The 16,266-nt window shown below is 36.6% G+C and overlaps 1 protein-coding gene across 3 annotated transcripts in view; it reads right to left on the reverse strand.

The window, feature by feature from the left end:
- SPATA5 (spermatogenesis associated 5) overlaps window positions 1-16,266 on the reverse strand; it is a 320,569-nt gene that overhangs the window by 291,065 nt on the left and 13,238 nt on the right. For all 3 annotated transcript variants that reach the window (XR_007137477.1, XM_047798607.1, XM_047798608.1), the window contains exons 4-9: window positions 16,013-16,071; window positions 14,723-15,367; window positions 13,132-13,261; window positions 12,631-12,687; window positions 10,709-10,832; window positions 7,932-8,187 (exon numbers count right to left, since the gene is read on the reverse strand). Coding sequence is in view for 2 of the 3 variants with exons in the window: in XM_047798607.1 (XP_047654563.1) it covers window positions 7,932-8,187; window positions 10,709-10,832; window positions 12,631-12,687; window positions 13,132-13,261; window positions 14,723-15,367; window positions 16,013-16,071 (1,271 nt within the window). In the remaining variant the exon portion in view is untranslated. The remainder of the gene's footprint in view (window positions 1-7,931; window positions 8,188-10,708; window positions 10,833-12,630; window positions 12,688-13,131; window positions 13,262-14,722; window positions 15,368-16,012; window positions 16,072-16,266) is intronic.

The raw sequence follows: 16,266 nt of genomic DNA on the forward strand, positions 1-16,266 counted from the left end.
CTATTTATATTCACTCTCCTGAAATGGCACAGGCAGCCTTAGAAGGATAAGTTTATAATAAATCCCTGCATTTGGAAAACACTGTTGCTAAGCATCTTCTAACATTCAGCAGAGTTTATATAATTCATGTCTCCGCTGCATAATTAACATTTCATGTTTTCTAAAAAAGTGTGGTATGCTTATCTATGTTGTTAATTTAAAGCATCATAAATTTTGAGGGAATTAATAAAAGGCTATACAACTAATTAATTAGAAAGGCAGCCTAATCCCAGGAGGGATACAAACATAGACATTAAATGTCAGGATGTGTCAGAGTTGAGCTTATAAACAGCTTGTCTACTTGAGATAAAACATTTCAAAATGCAGCTGCTCTCTGCTTAAAAAGGTGAGTTACAAAACATTAGGTTTGGGACAAGTCACAACTTATCAAATCACACTCTAGCTCAAAAATTCATTATAAAGAAAACAACATTTGAAAATCAGTTTCACACTCAACCCTCGACATTAAATATTTTATCTGCTCAGATAATAAGAGATCCAAGTGTTGAAAGAAACACTGCTATAGTATTCCTGACTTTCTTATTAATTATGGAGACAAAGTTTAATAATATGGAAAATATTCAGTAACACTGGAATAAATGATTAGAAAAGTTGAGAATAAGCACACTGTGAAAGACACTATCATTCTTACAAACTCTGGGATAAACTGAAACCTTCTGTCTTCTGGAAAAGCATGAGCAAACATACATGCTACAGGGAATTCAATCTTTTGTATTAATAACCCACAAACAATAATTTTAAGATTACCAAAACAATTAGGGAGATGGTTCACTTAGGTTTTATGAAATTCTGAATCACTTCAGTGAATGCAATTACTAGACATCTGTGTATCACTTTTTGTTAAAAAGGCAGAGGTTCCTTGGCTAGAAGGCCATCCAGGAAAAGGAAAACCATCAGATAGCCAACACACAGAAAGCTCAAAGAAGATACATGTTCACAAACCATAAGCAAATGTTGTAGGAAAAACACAAGTCTATATTCTTATTTGTATTCTTCACTATTAATCTTTAACTATTTACCTCATTGTGGCTTTCTCTTTCAGAATTATTTGTCATTTTTAAGTTTTATTCAGGACCATTAGACACAACTACAAGACAAACCTGAACATTTATTTTCTCCTAGAGTGGGAAATGAAATGATACAGTAGTTCAGAATAGTATGTTACTATCACATTAAAAACTCCAGAAAAAAACTCAACACTGTCAAAGAGAGTCAGAGAATTATATTACCTAAACTTAATGCAGTTTTTGGTTTTGGGGGTTTTTTTTGGTGAAAGCATATCAAAACTTTCTTTTGCTTTACTTTGGATAGAAATGGACATATCTCTGGCTCAGTGGTTAAGAAATCTGGTGTTGCCGTGAGCTATGGTGGAGGTTGCAGACGCAGTTTGTATCTTGGTGTTGCTGTGGCTGCAGCATAGACCTGTCAGCTATGGCTCCAATTCGACCCCTAGCCTGGGAACTTCCATATGCCGCAGGTGTGGGCCTAAAAAGACCAAAAAAAAAAAAAAAAATTTGTGTTTTAACAGGTTCTACAAGAGAATTCTACTACACAGGTTTAACACAGGAGAATCACTGGCCTAATTCAATGATACAAATACCTGTTCACAGGCAAATCTAAGACTGGTTACTTCAAAATCACTTGGGAAACACATACTGATTCCAGTTTCCCACTTCCCTTGTTCAATGAAGTATGAGGAAGGATAGAAAGAGAGAGAGAGAGAGAGAGAGAGAATGTGTGTGTGTGTGTGTGTGTGTGTGTGTGTGTGAGAGAGAGAGAGAGAAAGAGAGATCACGTATCCATTGTATGCACAGATGTAGCTTCCCAGATGAATCTGATGCATAATGATATAGGAACAAATGTCCCCTATCAGTGGTTCTCAAAGTGTGGTCCCCAGACCAGCAGCATCAGCATCAGCTGAAAACATGTTAAGAATTTCCAGACACCACCCCAAACCTACTAAATCAGAAACCCTAGGAATAGGGTACAGCCAGCCATCTATAGTTTACTAAGTTCTCTAGCTGATTTTGATACATGATAAAGTCTGAGAACTTTAACTCCAAGTGATGCGTCTAGAATTGAAAACATGTGAAATGAATCTGAATTCTGCAGAAAAGAATAAATAATAGAGACAATTAACTTGTGTACCCAGGAATACATCTCCTGAAGTTGGAGTCTCTCACTGTCCTCACAAATTTGGAGGTCAAGGTGCCTTACTTCCCAGATACACCAGTGGGAACTGTTAAGATGTCTGCTTAAACACAGCTGGTAAATAACGAAATGGTAAGCAATGAAACTGCCTCCTAAAAAGCCCTGGTTTTAAGCAATATAAAGTCCACTGTCAGAATCACAGTTGAAAAATCCTCAGTGGGAAGATAAAGATAAGACTGGAAATGTTTTTTAAAAAAAAAGCAACAGTTGCTTAGTGCATCACAGAACACTACCTTGTCTACTGCTACCTATAAAGATAGCAGTAACCACTTGGAGTTGTATCCTCAGCACAGAGCAGGGATTTCTGAAAGCCAACAGAGAACAGGAAGAGATGAATCTCGCCAGGGATTTAAAGATAAAACTCAACTCAACTCTGAGGTTAATAAATATAATGTTTATTACTCTACCAAGGGGAGTGTAGTGGTAATTATGTCTCATTATGTCTCTCAGTTTTCACATATATTTTTTGGATCAAATACTTAATGTGCATTTATTTTGTATTAGAAATCATTAGTACTGCCTCCAAATGTTAAGATTTTTACCATGACTCTTTCTGTAAAAATTACAATTCTAACTTTGTGTTTAATTCTAAGGTCAATGTACTAAGTGTGACTGTTTCTACTTGTCCAAGGACACTTACTGTGTTAAAAAAAAAAAAAAAATCAGGATTTCCAATCCTATCTCAGCGGTCAGCAAACCTGACTAGCATCCATGGGGACAGAGGTTTGATCCCTGGCCTCACTAAGTGGGTTAGGGATCCAGTGTTGCAGTGAGCTGTGGTGTAGGTCACAGACGCGGCTCAAATCCTGTGTTGCTTTGGCTATAGCGTACGCCAGTGGGTACGCCCTAATCGGACTCCTGGGAACCTCCATGTGTGCAGGTGCAGTGAGAGCCATTCAATTTTTCCCCTAATAACTCCTCTAAATTTAGTTAAGAGGTGACATTAAATGTTCAATTTTTTAAATCTAGAACTAGGAAAGTACTACATACTTCAAATTTATAATATGGCTGAGTTTTGTTTTTGTTTTTTTTTTTTCCTATACTCAGTGCACACATTAGGGATGCCCTTTGTGTGTGCAGTAAGTGAAATACCCTTATGCTTAGTCTGTAGCACTTGGAGCATAATTCATACTAATTTTTGGGGGGCCACACCCATGGACTGTGTAAGTTCCTGGACCAGGGACCAAACCCGCACCATAGCAGCAACCCAAGCCGCAGTGACACCACCAGATCCTTAACCTGCTGTGCCATAAAACAACTCCTAATTCTTACTATTTTTAATGCTTACAGAGTTTAAGTTCTTTTATCTTTCCTCTGAGTCACAGTATTAACCAATGTATAGTTTACTCAAGTTCTTAGAAACTATAGAACTGTTTCAATGAGAAAATGCAGTTAACTTCATAATCAACATTAGTCTGCTTTGTAGCATTATCTCTAAGAATACTATGGAAGAAAGCCCTGACTAACCACCTAAGTTTAAAAATCACTCAGACAAACAAGTACAAAAGAGAAGACAATCTCTTTTGAAGGGTGGAAAGGCCATTTATGAAAGTAGCTTACGAGGCCAGGCCAGATTTAATGCTGGACTTGGGTAGTTCCTTGTTATTTTCCCCCTTTTCTAGTTCATCCAACCCTTCCTATCCTCCCTCCCTTCCTTCCTTTCTTCCTTTCTTTTTTCCATTTCTTTCTTGTTCTCCCTTATATCCAGGGAATGTCATATTTACAAGGGCACTTAGATATCATTTACCACAACCCCCTCAATTTACAAATGGAAAAAACTAAGACTCAGGCAAAGTACTTGACCAAGAATACAAGCCTGATTTTAAAGGCAGGTCTGTCCAACTATCAAAATCCATTTTCTACTATACGCCCCTGCCTCTTTAGAAAAATCCCTTACAAAAAATTTTAGCGCAATGTCCTTAAGCTTTATTCTGCTACATAAAGTTAGAGAAAAATACTACATAGTACAATATACCTAGTCCTTAAGAGAGTATACACAAACCACATATTTTCCCTACTAGACACTTTCATTTTAAGACTAAACCTTTTAATGATTATCTTCTCATAATCTGATTCATTGCCAGATCAGAGGAAACAGAAGATCCGTTAAATACCTGATAATCTGAAATTATTAAGTCATATTAACAGTAGTTAATATTTACTGCTTGAATCAACACTATAATGAGGTATCACTTCACACCAGTCAGAATGGCCATCAATAAAAAGTCTACATAGAAGAAATGCTGGAGAGGGTGTGCAAAAAAGGGAACCCTCCTCCACTGTTGGTGGCAATGTAAGCTGGTGCAGCTGTTATGGAAAAGAGTACAGAGGTGCCCCAAAAAACTAAAAACAGAACTACCATATGATCCATAAATCCCACTCCTGAGCATATACACAGACAAAACTCAAACTTGAAGAGATACATGCAACCCTATGTTCATAGCAGCACTACTTACAATAACCACGAATAAAAACAACCTAAAGGTCCATTAACAGACAAATGGATAAAGAAGATATGGTATATATAAGCAATGGAATATTACTTGGCTGAGTAATACCCATAAAAAGAATGAAATAATGCCATTTGCAGCAACATAGATAGACCTAAAGATCATATAAATGAAGTCAGAAAGAGAAAGACAAATACCGTATGATATCACTTATATGTGGAATCTAAAATACAACACAAATGAACTTATCCACAAAACAGAGTCATAGAAATAGAGAACAGACTTGTAGTTGCCAAGGGGGAGAAAGGATGAGGGAGGGATTGAGTGGGAGTTTGGACTTAGCAGATGCAAACTATATATACAGAATGAATAAACAACAAGGTCCCACTGTATAGCACAGGGAGTTATATTTAATAATACATAATAAACCATATGGAAAAGAACATGAAAATATATATACATATAAAATATGAAAAATATATGTATCTATATATAATAAAGAGATATGTGTGGGTATACATAACTGAATCACCCTGTTGTACAGAAGAAATTAAGACAACATTGTAAATTAACTATACTTCAACAAGTTATTTAAAAAATCTTATTTACTGCTTGTATGTTCCAAGTACATCCTTTTTTATTTTAACATGTACATCCTTTTTTTTTTTTTTTTTTAACTGAGAAAGGCCTTCAGTTAGAGGCCTCTCCCCATCCCACCTTCTGAGCCTTTCACAACTTTTCAATTAAATGTAACATAACCAGCAGAATTGAATTTTTCTTGCCATTTTCCTAAAGTTCTTGAGGGTACTATAGTGCCCATGCAAATGGATGCTCCTATTTATATCTAGAAACGTGAGTTACATCATCACTTTTTCCCAAAAGTCTAAGGACACAACTTAATTTCTGGACTACATTTACCTGTGAAAATATATGGAGGTATTTTTTACATTATAAATTGATCCTACGCTTAGATTTATAGATTAAAATTAAATCAAAAAGTATTACATCACTCTGAAAAATACCTTTTTTTATGATTAAGGGCATCCATTTGGACCTTGAGTTTAAATTCCAGCTTTGCCACATAGTAGCTGGGAGATGTGTTTTTGAGTCTGATACGTATATCACAGGATTGGTGTGAGAATTAGATGAAAGACTGTTTTTCCTTTCCCACCTTCTCATGTCCTCAATCTGACTACAACTTCGACTTTTTCTTTAAGATTCTTAGATGTCACTTTTTCTATATAACCAGAGGATTTCCTTTCTCCATAGAAGTCACTACATTATCCCTAGTATTATGAGTATGTATCTCACTGCATAATTAGTTGTTTACAAATTACTTTCCCTCATCAAACTGTGTGTTTCTGTACAGCAAGAATCCCAGAACCTTCTAGAATGTATTTAGAGTTGAAAAATGACTGAAAAAGGATGCTGAAGAATGAATCCTTGCCTAGATAAGCAAGTCGAAAGCAATGCCTAAAGAGTCATCCAGACTCCCTTATCATCCAGTAGAATAAAGGAAGCAAAGTTATCTACCCACTGATACTTCAGCATCTTGATCACTAGGGAATTCATTTCTATGACCAAACCTGCCATTTCTTGTGAAACACAAGAAACTAGACAGAAAGGGACTTTGTCCTGGACCATAATGTCCAAGAATACAGTTTGTGTTTGCCTCATAGTTTACATAATCTGTAGTCTCTGCCAGTTTTGAGTCCTCCAAAATGGAAATTGTGATAATGACCCAATAGAATGAAGTAAAACTGATTTTTTCCCCCACAAAATATAAGATATCCAAAGACTCCTAAATATCTCTTACAAGTTTTCTGTTCTTCCTCCTCAAACCTCCTGTCCTGCACACATTAGGCCAGATTAGAAGGCTCAAAGGACTAATGAAAGAGTATTCGGAACCTACTAAATTAGATAAACTGTGAATCACTGCTTTGGAGATAAAAATTACTGTATTTTATGTATAAATTCCCAACTCAAGAATTCAATTTCTTCTGCTACCTAAAAGGATTAAACTTTACTTAAAGCAGCTTGTTAAGATATTGGATAGATAACAAATTAAAACAACGGAATGACACAACTGAAAACAGGTTCCTCCGAAATATAAAAAAACCGCAGAAACATAAACCCATACAAGAGAACAAATTTAAGAAATGTAAATTACTAGCAAACTAGAGATGCTATGAGATATATGCCCAGTCTTCAGAGGAAAGAAAACTTTTCTAGAAATGAATACTCTCAGAACAATAAAAGTTTTCAATAAATTCTTACTGCCTAATCAAATACTTCCATAGGTTATAAAAACTGCCCTGATTTGATTACATTTTTCATAGTTAATATCACCCTAAAAACTGCAAAAATGTTAAAAAGTCCCAAGAGTTTCCAAAGTAACTACTGTTATGCTATAGCGAAGTTCTTAAAGTCAGAGTCAACTGATTAATAAAAGCTCTTAAACATTTTCAGACTTAAACATCCCTGGAGTTCCAGTCGTGGCTCAGCAGTTAGCAAACCCTATTAGGATTCATGATGATGCGGATTCGATCCTTGGCCTCAGTCAGTGGGTTGAGGATCCGGCGTTGCTATGAGCTGTGGTGTGGGTCACAGACACGGCTCAGATCTGGCGTGGCTGTGGTTGTGGCTGTGGCTGTGGCTGCGGCTGGCAGCTGTAGCTATGGTTTGACCCCTAGCCTGAGAACCTCCATAGGCCTCGGGTAAAAAAAAAAAAAAAAAAAAACCCTATAACATTATTCTGAGACATAGAATTCTTAGGTCTCACTAAGTACTTTTTTTTAGTGCTGCAACAAATACAAAGCTATTCCTTAAGAAAATTTTTCATTCTACCACAGACACTTCTCCCTTATTTCCGTACCATAATATCAATAAATATTGTCATCATCAGTACTGTCATTAATGCATACAGTTACATATGTGTGTGTGTGTATGTCTGTACTTAGGAAAAGTCTGAAAGGATAGACACTAAAACAGTGGTTATTTTTAGGAAGTAGGATTAAGAGTGATTCTTATTTCTTTTTTTTGTTTGTTTTCTGAATTATCCAGACTTATTTTAAAAAATATATATATTTTATGATTAGAAAAAATTAGCTATTTCCATTAGGAAAGAAGTGAGATATAAACTACCAGTTTGCAAATATTAGAGTTAGTAAGTACAGCAGGACAAACTCACTATAGCAAAATCACTCCCACCTGCTTCATTACACAAGGCTTTCAAGTCTGCTCCAACATAACCATGAGCACTATTTGCCAGCTGTAGCAGTTCAGCTTCAGTGAGCAAATGGGGTACCCTTCGAAGCAGTTTCTGGAGAATATCTAGCCGGTCTTGAGCATTTGGAACTCCAATCTCAATCTCTTTATCAAATCGTCCAGGTCTTCGGAGTGCAGCATCCAAAGCGTGAGGGCGATTTGTGGCCCCAAGGACCAACACCTGTCCTTCACTTCCCTCCTAACAAAATAAAATAAAAATATATTACATATTCTTCTAAAAGCAAAAAAAAAAAAAATTTCAAATATGCACTGACTATGTGGACAAGGATAGATCTAACTGTACAGGTTGCTAACTCCTATCCTTTATGTTCCAAATTTTATTATTCATCCCCCATTTCCCAAAGGTCAGTCTAAATGCTCTCTTATCTAGAAAGTTTTCTAATAATTTCCTCTCCATCTACTATAAGTGATAATGGTCTCTCCACGTCTAGCATCTCAACTACACAATTCTCATGAATAATAACAGATATGCCCTATACCAAATAGTTGTTTTATTTGTTTTTTTTTTTATTTTTTTGAACATGCCCATGGCTTGCAGAAGTTCCCAGGCCAGGGACTGAACCCAAGCAACAACAGTGACAAAACTGAATCCTTAACTGCTAGACCACCAGGGGACTCATTAATTTGTTTAACTATTTTAAGTTGTACTTTTCCCCTACTTGAAAGCAAAGATTATGACCTACATATGATTCAAACAGAAAAAGCTTTATCACAGAGTTGTCTCAGAAATCTTCTTCATATATGAACTTTTTTATTTTGCTAAATTTTTAAATTCTTGAGAATATACACAACAATATAACCAATATCCAAGTACCAGATATCTTTGAATATATATGGATTTTTGGTCTGAGAATAAACTTTGTAACAACAAAGACCTATGATCATGATCAGCCACCTGTAGAAATTATCCAACATTCTATTCAAATGACCCAAGTGTCATCTTTTTTCGTCTTTTTTTTTTTTTTTTTTTTGCTATTTCTTGGACCACTTCAGCGGCATATGGAGGTTCCCAGGCTAGGGGTCAAATCGGAGCCGCAGCTGCCAGACTACGCCAGAGCCACAGCGAGGCGGGATCCGAGCCGCATCTGCAACCTACACCACAGCTCACGGCAACGCCTGATCATGAATCCACTGAGCAAGGGCAGGGACCGAACCCGCAACCTCATGGTTCCTAGTTGGATTCGTTAACCACTGCGCCACAAGGGGAACTTCGACCCAAGTGTAATCTTAACAGAGAAGCTTAACTGGAATGTGATTTGAAGAAAACTCAAACCTAATCAATTATACTGGATGCACCAATAGAAAATGTATGGATTATAAGAGTCTAGGAATTGTGAATTTAGAAAGCAAAAATACAGGCACTTAAATATTTCAGACTAAATCATCAGTAACAATCTTTCAGTCCTGCCCAAAGGCAAGAACATCAGTTCACAGAAGGCCTATCCTAGTGGCAGAGAAAGTGGGGGCAATGACATAGTGATTAAAATCCTCCAACACACAGCCTTCCATCTGATTTCCTACTTACCAAAATCCATTCTAATTATAATACAACTCTCCACGTATATCTGTCTTCCAGGTGAAAAGAAAGTCATTCATCTAAAAATTTGGTCAGCTTAATAATTATATTTCCTATTGTAAATGGACAAACTGGTGTCCTAATTTATGGTCTTGAGTGTTGTTATCATGGTCTATCCTCGGAGTCCCTATTATCTCCAACACACTAACAATACTGAATTCTCCAGCTTTTTAAGCTGAGAACTAGGGACATGATGATCACACCTAGGTACTACGCTAAGATTGAGAAACAGGTGGTGGTCCAGCTTCCCCCAGTTAACAGCCCTTCCCTTGTGTTACTCTTAAAACTGTAACAAGGTTAGCAGATAAAATAGACAATACCAAACTTTCCTGTATTTTCACATATTCAGTTTCTACCAATGGGCAGCACAAAAGAAAGTTGTAACTGTCCAGTTTTTTAATGTACAAAAGAATAACTTGGGACTCTGTGATTTCTAAAATTTCTTTTGGTTCTAAGATACTATGACTCTAAATAATGAGTTATTTACAATCTTTTTAAATGTTATACAAACACAATTTTCTCACTTTCTGTCCAATCACTTGCCAAACTTAAAGATCCCAGGGAATCAATTTTTTTTTTTTCTTTTTTGCCCACCCCATGGTATATGGAGTTCCCAGGCCAGGGATCAGATCCAAGCCACAGTTACCATCTATGCCACAGCTGCGGCAATGCAGGATCCTTAACTCATTATGCTGGTTCAGGGATCCAACCTGAATCCCAGCGCTGCAGAATCACTGCTGATCCTGCTGCCACAGTGGGAACTCATAATTTTTACAAAATTAATAAGACTTACGACATTTCTTATTAAAATTTCCTAAACTGAACTGCTAAATTTTCCTTACTGGTTTTTGCTTCAGGTTTTTAGGTTAATACCATTTACTACAAAAGGAATCTATCATTGTATATAATTTTAGATGCTAGTTTATATTGTCCCAGCTGCTACTAAGAAATCAATAAAGAAAACTATTTTATGGGTCTATCCTCTAGTTTTTACAGCTAATATTTTTTCCTTACCCTAGACAATCCCCAAAACTCAGACATTATTTGATAGTTTTTGCCACAACAAACATATTATTAAGAATCTACCCCCACCTACAGGAATCAATACTGGTGCTATACTTACTGAACCAATACCATCCATCAGTGTTAAGAGTGAAGCTACAACTCTTTTTTCCACTTCATTCTGAGCTCCTTCTCTTTTAGGGCAAAGTGCATCCAGCTCATCAATAAAAATAATTGATGGGTGCCTAAAAAATAAGCAAATAAATGAATTCTCTAATACACATTTAATTTTTAAATGTGATACATTGCAGTTCAATTAAAAATTGAAATTAAGTCATTTCGATTTTTTGATTGAAAATGCAAAATGCATCAAATTTAGGACTTAGTTAATACTATTAAAGATAAAAGCAATAGGATGTTAATCTGAAAAACCTTAAATTCTAGCTCAAATTAACTCACTAACATCACATTCTAGTTGATATGTCCTCAATAAAAAGTAGAGTACTGAGAACATGTACTGCTTATGAGATGAGACTCTACACCCAAACAGAACCTTCCCACTAATACCCACTAAATTACTATGCCTGCATCAATTCAAAAGTTGAGCCCATAATGCCATTCCTTGGAGCCAGTTTAAAGTCCAATAAATATAAAGTAGAAATGCTCTTCTTTTAAAATTTACTGAAAAAACAACTTTCAAGATGATCATTCTCCCATAAAAAGACGTGAATTCTCTCATAAGAGGAAACCTCAACTGCTAGGAACATAGCAATAGGACAATAAAAACATATTAAACAATAAAGTATACCACTTGTTCTCAACTTTTCAATATTGCGAATAAAAACTACTTGTTTCATCTACTACTGCTGGGGGGGGTGACTTTATAAATGGAAGTTTTGATAAGACAGCAGTAATTCTGGTAAGTGGCATACCAAAATAATGGAAGAGACATAGCTATATTATAAATAAATTACATTAGGACCAAGTTATAGACCATCCACTAATATTCCTTACAATGAAACAATGGTAGCCTAAATTGAGGAATAATTAATAAGAATCATCTTTAAAGCAAAAAATGTGTCCCTTTAAAACATAGTGTAATAAGACAAAGTTTTTTTTTGTTTGTCTTTTTAATTTTTATTTATTTATTTACTTTTTGTCTTTTTGCTATTTCTTGGGCCGCTTCCGCGGCATATGGAGGTTCCCAGGCTAGGGGTTGAATCGGAGCTGTAGCCACCGGCCTACGCCAGAGCCACAGCAACGCGGGATCCGAGCCGCGTCTGCAACCTACACCACAGCTCACGGCAACGCCGGATCGTTAACCCACTGAGCAAGGGCAGGGACCGAACCCGCAACCTCATGGTTCCTAGTCGGATTCGTTAACCACTGCGCCACGACGGGAACTCCAAGACAAAGTTTTAAGTCTAAAGGACAACTGTAATAGTCTACTCTGGGAACTAGATACACTGGATATGCCTGAGTACCCAAAAGAAAGAAAATAATAAATTAACATTGGCAGGCAAAGTCACACACTGTATCAGACAGCGCTGTCTTAATTCTCTTATCTTACGTAATTTTTAAAATTGAGATATAGTTGACATATGACATAATATTACTTTGAGGTATACAATATGATGACTCAGCATTTAGGAAATGATCACCACAATAAGTCTAGCTCACACTGTCACCCTACAGTTATAAACTTTTTTTCTTGTAAAGAGAACTTTAAAATCCACTCTCTTTGAAACTTTCAAATATCCAATACAGTATCATTAACTACATCACAACAGATTACATCCCCATGAGTTATAACTAGTAAGTTTGTACATTTTTGCTACATTATGTAATTTAATAATTTATCACATTTCCAAAATAGTATTAGAAATAGATTAAAGAGAACCTCCTTAAATTTACAATCCACTTCCAGTGCTATGACTACTATTTTTGTTCTCTTCTTTCATGCTTCGTATAAAGAGATACTGTCTCTACTTTGATTAATACAGCCTTGACTACTAATTCCAAACGTCCAAAAATAAAGAATACCGCAGAGTGGCTTCAGCAAATATCTGACGTAACCTCGCTTCAGTCTCCCCATAGAATCTGTAACAAATAAAATACATTTAAGGATCCACTCTTATTGTTTTCAAAGCTCCATCTATAAAAGCTCATCTGACTTTCCAAATATTCCCAGAACACTTGAAACTACTTTCAAAAATTTTCCTACTTAATCTTTTCCTTTTTTCTTTTTTTTTCTTCTTTTGATGGCCATATGGATGGCATATGGAAGTTCCCAGGCCAGAGATCGAACCTGTGCCTCCAGAGGGACCCAAGCTACAGCTGTCAAGTCTTAACACACCGCACCACAGCAGGAATTTCCAAACTTAATTTTTATACACATTAAAAGCAAATTTAAAATATTTAAATATATGAAATACCCAGACAGAATATTATGTAGCCATTTTTTAAAAACCACATTTAAAAAGTATATCTAAAAAGAAAAGTGTATCTAATAATATTGTTTATTCTATTAAATTATGCACTTACTTGCTTATAATTTCAGGACCATTTATTACAGAAACATAGGCACCGACTTCATTAGCAACAGCTCTGGCAATCATTGTCTTTCCAGTACCTGGAGGGCCATAGAGCAACACTCCTCTAGGGGGAGGAATTCCTAGAAGAAAAAGCAGGGAACACTGGATTCCACATTACTAGGTTGTTCTTAACAACATAATTCTTGTGTTACTCCATGACTTCAAAAACAATTTATAGGAGTTCCCGTTGTGGCGCAGTGGTTAACGAATCCAACTAGGAACCATGAGGTTGCGGGTTCGGTCCCTGCCCTTGCTCAGTGGGTTAACGATCCGGCATTGCCGTGAGCTGTGGTGTAGGTTGCAGACGCGGCTTGGATCCCGCGTTGCTGTGGCTCTGGCATAGGCCAGTGGCTACAGCTCCGATTCGACCCCTAGCATGGGAACCTCCATATGCCGCGGGAGCGGCCCAAAGAAATAGCAAAAAGACAAAAAAAAAAAAAATTATAAAATAAATTTACCACTCATCAAAACTAAAGTTAAGAGTGAGAACTTCTTTATTCCTCCTGGAAAGATAGAGTAACTTGCCTAAACAGTGATCTCTAGCAATGAATTTTTCTGTGTCTGAAGACTCAAGCTGATTAGTAAAAAACTGACTGGACACCCCCTCTACTGTCATGCCCCATCCCACACAGCACAGTCCAATGATCAGAAAACAACAAAGGCATCCCAAACAACAAGGGCATCCAAAACAAGCCACCAATCCCAATTTTTATCCCAACTAACCATCTCAGAGAATACAAGCAATACTAGCAAAATATCAATCCAAGGGATTTTTTTTTTTTAATCTTTATAGCTGCACCTGTGGCATATGGAAGTTCCCAGGCTAGGGGTCAAATCAGAGCTGCAGCTGCTGGCCTATGCCAGAGTCACAGCAATGCCAGATCCATGCCATGTCTGCGACCTACATCACAGCTCACAGCTATGCCAGATCCTTAACTGAGCAAGGCCAGGGATCAAACTCACATACTCACTGATGCTAGTCAGATTGTCGATCCGCTGAGCCACAACAGGAACTTTTTATATATAAAGATTCATGAAAAAGGAGAAAACAGAAGAGATGGAATGCACCAAATATATGCAGAGGATCTGAGCAGTAACAATGCAGAGGAAGCCCTGAGTTTCCTAAGCACCGAGTCACTCCCTTAACCACTTGTTTCAAAGCAAAGAGATCTGCATCCAGCTATATTTCCTAACAAAGAAGTTCTATCCAACCTATTTAAATATTTGGTTTATTTCTTTAGTTGTCACAGTCAATCTAGCATGACAAGATTCTTCTTCCAGATCCAGTATAAACAACTGGAAGTGTGCAATTGGAAGAGACAGTATGCAACTAACTCATATTACACCTAAAGAGATTTAAGCACAGAAAAAGGCTCACTTAACTGGCATCTCCCAAAGCAACTCACACCTCCCATGATACCTCCCACGCAGGAAAGTAAAACAGAAACAGAGGGTGAACAGTTATTAGATAAGTGGGATGAACCAACAGCATTTTAGTCTGAACATAATATTCTGATTGTAACATACTGAAGAAATCATACCATAACTCTTGAAAAGTTCAGGCTGTTTGAGAGGTAATTCAATTATTTCTCTAATTTCTTTCAGCTGACTATTTAAGCCACCGATCATATCATAAGTCACTTTTAATTGGTTGTCTTGATCTTTTGATTTTGTGCAAATTTTTGTAAAATTAACTCTTGTTGTTGAAGAAATAAAATAGAAGGTATCAGTGTTGCATTTTGCTCCCACGCTGGGTGACTTTAGCAATCTCTCTTCATTAACAGGTTGCTCATTTACTTCTCTGGCAGACTCAAAACTACATTTAAGACCTGTGACTTCCTCTAATCCAAGTCCACTGCCATTCCCAGGACTCTGTGTAACATCTGACAAAATGTCACCAGCTTTATTGATCATTCTGTCATCTACTAGTTTATAAGGAGTACTGCTTGATGTTGGGTTTTGGGGCACTTCCAGATCTAACTGACTTAGCTGTAAGGATAAATCCAGGGTACTGGTTGTTATGCTGGATGGCTCAGAAGCCATTCCACCGGCATCAGTGTCAGGGCCATTCTGAGACTTTCTCAACATCATGCCATCTGCCCCTTTTATTCCCAACACTTGCAACTTGCATGGTCGTCCATAGAATGTACAGTACAGAAAATTGCCTGGTAAAACAATCTTGCCATCTGGAAGACAATTTATTAAATATATACATTAGCACAATTTTCCACCAATTTTTAAGTTTAAATAGCAATTTATTTCATTTAGCAACAAAACTGACTGAAAAGATTAAATCAAAGATTGAAGTATTAATAAATAACTATCCTAAAAAACAGAGGATGTAATAGTCCTCTACGATATAGGACTATCTGGAGACAGAAGGACAAGATGATTCTCTGAAATTCTCTACACTCAACACACTTAGGATTCTATCAATTTTATCCACAGTCAGACATTTCATGTTCAATAATGAACTAACCTAAAATAGCACACCTAGATCAACACTCCAAGATGACACTTCTCACTGGAAGGAGCAAGGGTTCAAGGGTTAAAAGTCTCAGTTCTACCACTGACTCTGTTCATAGGTAAGTCATAAATCCGCTCCACTGCTGAAATGCCAATCAATTACTGGGCAGTTGTGGGCCCACGGCTGGGGCTGGGATAAGGATGCTACATACCTATCTTATAAGGACGTTAATTCACTGAGGAGAGTATTCTCTATACCATTTTAAGGTAGACTACTACGTATATAAAACCTAAAAGACACATTATTTTATTTGCAGCTTCCTTGCTTTTTAAAATTTAGAAAATTATTTAAAATACAATCTCACCTAGTTTTCTCAGAAGACAACCAGTCAACTGTTCTTCATTAATATCTGCATTTTTGTCACTGTGAAGGGTGGGAGAAATAAAAACCAGTATTAAATATACCAGAAACTAAAATGTAATATAAAGTCACATGAACACAGTTGTAATGTATACCTAATCAAATGAATCCTTAGTTTACAATCTGGAAATTATTTATACAATTTTGAAATAATTTATATACTTCTCAGATACTTTTTACAGCCATAAAAATATTTGC

Source organism: Phacochoerus africanus, chromosome 10, assembly GCF_016906955.1.
Source record: "Phacochoerus africanus isolate WHEZ1 chromosome 10, ROS_Pafr_v1, whole genome shotgun sequence".
NCBI lineage: Eukaryota > Metazoa > Chordata > Mammalia > Artiodactyla > Suidae > Phacochoerus > Phacochoerus africanus.